General features: G+C 36.5%; 1 protein-coding gene across 1 annotated transcript in view; it reads left to right on the top strand.

Moving 5' to 3' along the window:
* The first annotated feature begins 3,360 nt into the window (after nucleotides 1–3,360).
* The window catches only part of kissr1b (G protein-coupled receptor 54 isoform 1b), a 28,120-nt gene continuing 21,884 nt past the window's right edge, over nucleotides 3,361–9,596 (top strand). The window contains 1 exon segment of the mRNA NM_001171824.1: nucleotides 3,361–3,846. Coding sequence (NP_001165295.1) covers nucleotides 3,594–3,846 — 253 coding nt within the window. The 5' untranslated portion in view covers nucleotides 3,361–3,593.

The following is a 9,596-nucleotide window of genomic DNA, read 5'->3' as shown; positions in this document are numbered from 1 at the left end:
GTAGCATTTGCACTAATGTGTCCTTGTGGTAAGCTGTATCTAGGCCAAACATCGACCCACATAAGAAAAATATATATACCAGTAGGTAGACAGGTTTTTAATGAAAAACACAATGCAACAAGCTTAAGATGGATGGTCCTACAACAGATTTCAATGCCCAGTCGAGGGGAAAACAATACTAATGAGGCAGATAGCGAAATGGATTGAACTTCTCAATACCATAAAACTGAAAAGAATGAATAAAGCATGGCACCCAAAGTGTTTTTTATTTTTTAAGTTGTTAATTCTGTGATTTACTAATGTCAATGCTTTCCTTCGGACTGGTGTCTCCATTTGGTCACATCCGTGAATTTATATGGATACTATTACAATGGACCGAATACAACCAGATGGTAAACAATACATAATTGAAATATTTTGTACTTCATACTGCTTTAAATTGCTTACAAATGTCACATATACTATTCACTATGGGGCATATTTATTATAGTGTGTAAGCCAATGTTACTGGTGATGTTGCCCATAGCAACCAATAAGCAATTTTATTTTAACAGTCACCTAACAGTTAGAAAACAAAAGCAAAGATCTGATTGGTTGCCTTTTAAGACCATCTACCCCCCACACCACATCATGTGGCCAAATTACCAGCCCTATCTTGTGAAAAATCCATGAGGTCTGAAATATGTAGCGCTATGCATCTTTATTTAGCAAACTACACAGAAGTTGCACCTGCTTTCCTCTCCAGTGGAATTTTATTTTTCATGTTATGAGTTATATGGACCAGTGTCAGACTGAGCACCTTATAAAAATCTACACTTCAGTGGCATCAAATAACCTGTTTTTGTTTTGAAACTGTACACATATATATTGTGATAAATATTGCTCTTTCTTCCCTTCAGGCAACCTTTGATCTTTTTCGATTAATCTCTATGATCTTGACCATGGTTTGTGAGATTAGTATTCTAGAACTACACTGTGTGATCATATTGGTATTGCTCTCCAAGTGCAATATGTGTCTGTGTGAGTTCGCATCACCATTCCATTAGTACATATTACAGTTTGTGATGCCCTTTTGGATTTATTGTAAATCTATTTAAAAGGCTTAACGATATTGCTCTTTTAATAAAAAGTATATAGTGTTCTTTTATGGTATGGTGGCTAACAGTTCAGGAAAGAGAAATAAGAGTTAATTTACCTGCACAGTGGAAAGAAGAGTGAAAAGAAAAGTTCCTTACATAAACATGTTCTAGGGCTTTAAATGTACTGATTTTACCTGAACTGTGGCTCTATGTACTGTACTAAAAAGGAATATGAAAAGATGGTATCATCTTAATCAGAGTGTCTTGTTCACAGTGGGGGCCAAATGATGCATGTACCCCCTGCAAGGTAAGACTACCCTGCAGTGCCATTACCAGAGCTTCTAAGAGATCCTGTATTCAGCATTTCAGGTTTTGTAGTTAAAGGGGCCACTGGTGGAACCTGAGTAAATCTTCCTTTCCTTATTTATAAACTAATTTACTAAGCCGGCATAGCAGCAAACTGGGTGGGCCAGGGGAAGCAAACTTCATAGCTGCAAGGATGCATGGAGACACAGAAAGCTTTGCAAGAAAATATTTTTACTGGATGGCCTGAAAAGGTGACATTATGCCACTAAGCTAGGCACTTTTCTCAGGTCAAGTGAGGCTTTTCTTATTATCATTAACATGTATTTATAAAGCTCCAACATATTCTGCAGCACTGTACAATTAATGGGCTTATGCACTGAACATAGAGAACTTAGAGAATTACATATAAATAACCAATACAAGAGGTGAAGAGGGACCTGTCCAAAAGAGCTTGCAATCTAAAAAGAGAAAAATATATATTGTGCAACATAGGATTTGCCTAAAATCGCATCATGGAAACAATCTGCTCAGTTGCATGCGCAGTCTTGCCGCAAATTTCCTAGCAGCTTTTTTTTCAGTAAAGCATGTGATCAGATTGCAGTTTGCCTGTAAGGACAGAAAATACATTGTGCAAGTGATATACCAATCAGAATTTCCCTTTCAGGGGCCCTTTGAAATCTTCTCTTTGGTTTACAGCCAAGATGCAAGATTAATGCAGTTTAGCCATCCATTGGATTGCAATGGAACCACCCAGCAAAACTTTTCTTAATGAAAAGCTGTCTTTAGCTTTACATGCTGCATTTTGCGAGCATCTCTAATATTCTTGCATAAAATATTTTAAAGGGGAACTTTACCCAAACACAACTTAAGCTTTTTGAAAAGTAAACAGAATTTTAAGCAACTCTTTAATATACATCAGTTAAAAAGATGAAGCTTTTTTATGATTTTTAATGTAATAATATGATTTGGAACAGTTACCTAAGCCTGGCCCCCTGTTGTCCTGCTGATCTGGCTGACTACTTTGAGACTCCAATAAAATGTAAAAGTCATTGACTGTCCTCAGCCTGCCCTCAGCCTGCATCATCCGAATCCCATAATTTCCTGCACACATGATGTCTATAAGGAAAGGAATATCACAGTGCAATGCATTGTGGGTTATGTAGTTCCTGCATGCTGTCTGTAAGCTGTGGAGAAGGTGTTACAATTTGTAACATTAGTGTTTTAGTCCCTCCTCCCCTGCCAGGATTTAAAATGATGCAGAAAAAGAAGAACTGTTTTGCAGCTGGATTTCAGCATATAAAAATTGTATTTATATGTTAAATGGTAACAATGGTATTTATACCTATTGAAAAAACAGATTAAAGTGATAGGTATATGAGGGGTTTCTGTGTTGTTGTGTGGGGTTCTTTAGCAAATTTGAATTCAGAAGCCGGAGTTCTTCTTTAAGCTGAAGCAAGCTGAAATGAAATGAACTGGAGATGCTAGAGCATGGCAATTCTAGGCACAAGGTGCTAAAGCGCAGGGTTATTTAAACTGATTTTAAATAAGATTAGTCACTTCAAGAGAAATTATCTGTATGGGCAAGATCCAACTGCGACTTCTCCTATTTAGGCACCTATTGTCTATTGGTTATCATGTTTATTAATGCAATCTGTATGTTACATGTATACACCCATTTACAGTATTGTGGAATATTTTGGAATATATTTTGTTATTAATAATAATAATAAAAAGGATTCCTGTTATCTCAGTTGTGCAGAGATTACAACATGGTAGCCTTTAGGACCCTGAGAAAAATCTGTTCATGAGCCACTCTACCCCAACCGCTAGTATCCCTGTACTGATTACATGCAGGAAAATGCCACAATTGACTTGAAACTTGTCTGACGGATAAGCAAGGAGCATCTTCTGCAGCACATCAGCAAAGGGAGACTGCTAAATTCAGACTGACTGGAGATTATTGCAAAGAAAAAACATCTGTACAATTAATTTAAACTTTTTCTTTTCTTCAGAACTGAAGCATCAGCAGTACATGAAATCTTTTATTTTATTCCATCTCTCTGTTCCAAATGTTCTGCTGAATTTGGAGTTCCCCTCTGAAGACTGCAGGCTAGGCAGCATTATATTTTACCTGCTGAAGCTTCCATATCAGCAATGATGAAGGATGCAAGTGCTACCCCGTACCCTTATGAGCTGGTGCCAACTGAAATGGATAACTTGTCCCTGTTTTCCTGTAGCAATGACTCTACTGGGATTACCAGACTTTACCAGCCTTCTCCTGCAGCTGGGTGCAATAGTTCAGTATATGGCTCTGATCAAACACCACCATTGCTGGTGGACGCATGGCTAGTACCCCTGTTCTTTGCCCTTATCATGCTTGTGGGACTAGTAGGTAATTCCCTTGTCATATATGTCATAAGTAAACACAGACAGATGAGGACAGTAACTAACTTTTATATAGGTAAGCATAAAAACCTTAAATTATTGCTTTATTCACTAAGTAGAAGCAGCATGCATAACTGGCACACCAGTGACCCACTACCTCAGATGAGTATAAGCTCACACTGGCAGTGCACCATTCATAAATTGCTGTGTCTGTGTTTTTTTTTTTTAATAATGATTTCTTACCTTTTATTAGCATCTGTTTAGTAATAAGTATTATTTCTGAAGCCTGCATATACTTTCTGTTACTGTGCTGAGGTGCAGAATATACACATGCTGGGACTTTGTGCACTATATATGTTACTTAGTACAGGTATGGGACCTGTTATTCAGTGTTCAGGGATCTTTCTGTAATTTGGATAACTTTTCTTAAGTATACTCAATAATAATTTAAACATTAAATAAACTCAACAGAATTGTTTTGCATTCAATAAGGATTAATTATATCTTTTTTGGGATTTGGGTTCAAGTACAAGGTACTGTTTTATTATTACAAAGAAAAAGAAAATCATTTGTAAAAATCTAAATTATTTGACTAAAATGGAGCCTTTGGGAGATGGCCTTTCCATAACTTGGAGCTTTCTGGATAACAGGTTTCTGGATAATGGATCCTATTCTTGTAGAAGTAACATCTAGCAGCCAATTAACAAAGCAACAATGAAGGCATCATTTCAGTACTATAGACTAGTTTATTATGCCTGATCATACCTTTCATAATTAGTAGTGATGAGCGAATCTGTCCCATTTTGCTTTGGCGGAAAATTTGCGAATCTTTCAAAAGATTCGCAAATGGCGAAAATGTCACGCGCCAAAAAAATTGTCGCCCGCGATTATTCTTTTGTTGCTAAATTTTTAGACACGTGACTATTCTTTTGACGCCCGTGACTTTTCTTGTGACATTTTTGGGACGCGCAACTATTCTTGCGACAATTTTTGGATGCGCAGCGAATTGTTCTGTGGCAATTTTTTTCATCCTCTTCGCGAAACAATCCGCCAATGGCGAAATGCGCAAAATTACACGCGAATCCATGCCTGGCGAAACATTTCGCCCATCACTAGCAACAAGCCACAGAGCACTTATTAATGTTATTGTGGGGGTATTGTGGTCAGTTGGTAACAATCAATGGTAATAGCTACCTAAATTCTTAGTTTCATACCTTAATTCACCAGAAAATTGCCTTCTCCCATGTGGCTGGAAGATGCACCTACAGTTTAGGAATTAATCTGTACTTGGTACTGGTGGGCTCTGAGGCTGGATTTGATTCAAATCCAGGTTGCCTGCAAAATAACAATTAATATATTTTTTCTCTTAATCATCAAGTGGTACATTTAATATGTGATATAAATTGCTGATCATCTATCTGTATTATTTTTATATAGCACTTACTTTTGCCAAATTCATTCTACTTCATTTCACTGTAATCTATATGGGATTGCACTACATAATTTGCTGTCTTATTTCAGTTTCTGCTTGTCAGACAGCTTCTCTGCCTGTTACATATGTATAGCTTGCACATGACATTCAGAAAAGAGAGTGGCTTTAAATCAAATGAAATGCATTTCTATCACTAGTCAGTTACATTATTTTAGACATAAGATAATTAATTCTATGCACTCCAACGGGAGTTAACAACTAAATTTAAATTGCAATAATAAATCAAGTGAAGACATTATTTGGCATTCATTTTTACTATAATCCAAAAAGTACTGATATTTATTCCTATGGTGAGAGCTTGCACACAGCATATTCATATTTTTTTTTTATTATGCATTCAGCATGTTTTAGTAGAGCATGATAGGTCAACAGGTGTTGATTGGATTTTCCCTCTGTTAATACAGCAGTATAGATAAAAGGAAGTGGGTAGCAAATATGGCACTCTCTATAAGTGAAATTTCGAGCTAGGTGCTTTACAGTATGTGTCACGATGTATATGCACAGTTTCTCTGCTACCCACCTTCATTCACTAGCAAAAGCCTGATGCCTGGTGATTCTTCAGATGTAAGTTGCTGGTAACCTTATAAAAATATAGGCACAGCCAGAACTGTTTTCCCCATTAACCCAGCTAATCAACTGCAGTAGCAGTTAATAGCTCTGGGAAATGTACTTTTTGAAAACTTTCAGAAGTTAAGTGCTATTTTCAGCCATAACCAGACTTGAGTTAGGTAGATGTACAGCACTAAGGGGTTTGTGTAATAGCATGGACAAGGTTTCCTCAAATCCAGTAACTAATCAGATGTTTTCTATTAATACTGCAACGGACCAATAAATAGTGATGAGTGAATCTGTACTGCTTCGCCAAGAAATTCACGAAACTGTGGAAACATTTATGGTCTTCAATACAAAGATATCTGATGCCCACCCCAAAGGTTATTTTGTGAAAGTAACTTTGCCCTTGAGGCTCATACTGATGAGCGTTTCTTCTTGCACTCCCCTGCGGTGGAGTATGAGCCCCAAGGGCAAAGTACTCGTGAGTACAAGGCCTGAGGTTATTGGCTTTATAGATGCACAGACTTTTTTACATGGCTATTTTTTTAGTATTGGACTACCAATTTCACAAAGAACTGTGTTTCAAGGTGTTATCAGACAAAAGTTAGACATATGTTCATACACATCTAAATGGTAAATCATTGTATATTTTTATTTTTTTTGTTTTTTTTCTGGTTAACTTTTCCTACTGGTAGTGAATGTACAGTAGTCACAATGACTATAGTAGTTTTTCACGAAAGACCATGACTGATGCAGTTGATATATTGCCATGATTAGGATTCAAGGGTTATTTTGTCCATTGTCTTATTTTTACATCCACACTATTTACTTTCCTGTAATCAATTTAATGATCATTTTTCAGTCCCTCTGGTACAAGTGCTAGAGCTCGAACGGGCACAAGAGAACGTACCTTAGTGCTCACATACTAAGCATTTGCACCTCTGGTATGGGTAGGGGGTTGGAGAGGGATTAGATTTTGTAGGATCCCTCAAAACCTGATCAAAATATCCAGTGTAATTTAGGGGTGCTCTCTATCACCCTTTAGCCCTAGCACTTCCACCCATCAAGTGTAAATAAATGGGAAATTCAGCTTTGAAGGAAGTGTGTCTTTGCACAGAAGCATAGAACTGTAAGTAGGGCTGAAGCTTTTCTAAAACCTTATAATTCATTGTTAAGCGTCTCTTTTATTCTCCCTCCTCCGATATGTATGTTATTTTTTCTTTCTGGATATGAACAATTATCTTTTATTATCACTAAAAAACCAGATTACGGTACAGCATGTCCTGAAATGGATAGTAGAATTGAAAAATTATGCTATAAATAAGCAAATGTCCTTTTGGATTATCTTTGTTGGGTTTGAGTACAGACTGCAAACTAGCTAAACAGATATAATTAATAACACCACATAGACCCGGATGTCAGGATTGCAAAAATAATACCACTTGAGAGATAATAAGGCAGTTTCCTTATCTACTAATTAAGAATTGGAAATAGGAACACAAAATAATTAAATCAGGTCATTGTGAAAAGACACTGTTTAAAAAAAGGGCCAACCAACACAGTTCTAGACACTGGGCAAATTTGCACCTGGGCAGTATCCAATGGAAACCAATTAGATAATTGTGTTCAATGTTTAACTTGCATCTGGCTGAAAAAGCTAATCGCTGATTGGTTGCTATGGGTTATTCTATGGGTTTCAAGAAATCTGACAGTGTTTATAAATAAGCCCTAGTTACTATTATTAATTATAATAAAAATAATGGTTATATTCTGGTACCTTGCTGAATCAGTCCTAAGAAATTTTAGCTGTTCTTTGGTTCTTGCATAACTACCCATAGCTCAATGGATAATGTAGCTGTTAAATATTACAGGTATAGCAAGGCATTAAAAAAACAAAATAACCATATCAAAGATACAATCAAAAAATCCATAAAAAGGCCATGTCCCATTTAGAAAGTAATAACTGAAACGAGTCAAACAGTGTTATAGAGCAGACACTGTATACAAGATTAATTGCATTAATAACCATATTATTGTGCAATTGTGAGCACATACGTGCAGTAGAATTTGCCAGCATTATAATGTATCTTAAAGGGTGGAAATATTTGCGTGTTACTTCTCACTATAAATAAAAGAAGAATTATTAACAGTATGGCCTGGTTCATAGCAACTAATATGACATTTTTGTGATTCTGACTGCCTTGTACCAAAAAAAATGTTTCTGTTTTATTTTTTTCTTAAATGTAAAATACTGCACACTAGAACATAAGTGCATCTCAGTTTTTCTGTGGGAAAAAATGGGATAATGAAAGGAAACACATCTATTAACAATGGTGACTATTTGATGTATGACTCTGGAAACAGGTAAAGGTTTTCCAGGCTGTCACAATTAACACATATATATTTTCTCTCCTTAGGTTCTACTATGTTATTCCCAGGTTGGCCGTTTCACTCTTGTTCTAACCTGGCTTGTTTAGCTGTTATGCAAAGGTTGCTTTTAAATTCCTCTCTCCCTTCTTAGCTGGTGTTGTCTTACACATGATTTTTTACATGGGGCTTAGCATGTAGGATAATGTTTAGTTATCTCTGTGGGCTTCAATATTAATGAGAGACATATTTAGCTACTCTATGCAGCTGCATGTGTTTTAATATGGGAATAAGTTTTCTATATGCAATGTTTTATTTAGGTCCTCCACATATGGTGTATCAGTGACTGTATATTTCTTTCCCTTGCTATCTCTTTTCTTGCAGATGCCTCACTACTGTAGCTATTGATTATAGGTCTTTTTCAGCAGGAGAAAAGGTGGATATACCAGCACCGATATCTTACAAAACAAATGATAATTGGAGACGGTATGCAGGGAGACTAGGCGACCAATATTGGTACAGGTATGGGATCCCTTATCCGGAAACCCGTTATCCAGAAAGTTCCGAATTACTGAAAGGCCATCCCCCATGGACTCCATTATAAGAAAATAATTCTTATTTTTAAAAATAAATTTTTTATTAATATTTTTAATAATAAAACAGTTGATCCCAACTAAGATATAATCAATCCTTATTGGAGGCAAAACAATCCTGTTGGGTTTAAATGGTGTGTAAAATATTTTTTAGTAGACATAAGGCATGGAGATCCAAATTATGGAAAAATCCAGGTCCTGAGCATTCTGGATAACAGGTCCTATACCTGTAAAAGCCTTGGATATTGGTCGTCCCGTTGGTCAGGCAGGACTGAAAATTTTGATCGTGAAGGTGCCCCAACATCTTAAACTTAGGGGCACATTTACTATGGGTCGAATCCGAGTCCGAATTGGAAAAATCCGATTTGAAAACGAACATTTTGCGACTTTTTCGTATTTTTTGCGATTTTTTCGGCACCGTTACGACTTTTCGGAAATTATCGCGACTTTTTCGTTACCAATACGATTTTTGCGAAAAAACGCGAGTTTTTCGTAGCCATTTCGAAAGTTGCGATTTTTTCGTAGCGTTAAAACTTGCGCGAAAAGTTGCGCTTTTTTCGTACGAAAAAAACGCAACTTTTCGCGCAAGTTTTAACGCTACGAAAAAATCGCAACTTTCGGAATGGCTACGAAAAACTCGCGTTTTTTCGCAAAAATCGTATTGGTAACGAAAAAGTCACGTCAATTTTCCGAAAAAATCGCAAAATACCGATCATTACGAAAAAAACGCAATCGGACGCATTAGTAAATGTGCCCCTTAATGTTGAATCGTCAGATAGGGGTAAAGAATTCCTTTGCTTTTACCTGAATATCTGATTCAGC

This window comes from Xenopus tropicalis, chromosome 1 (assembly GCF_000004195.4).
Source record: "Xenopus tropicalis strain Nigerian chromosome 1, UCB_Xtro_10.0, whole genome shotgun sequence".
Classification (NCBI taxonomy): domain Eukaryota; kingdom Metazoa; phylum Chordata; class Amphibia; order Anura; family Pipidae; genus Xenopus; species Xenopus tropicalis.
Note: the sequence above shows the minus strand (reverse complement) of the source record. Positions and strands in the feature narration are given on the sequence as shown.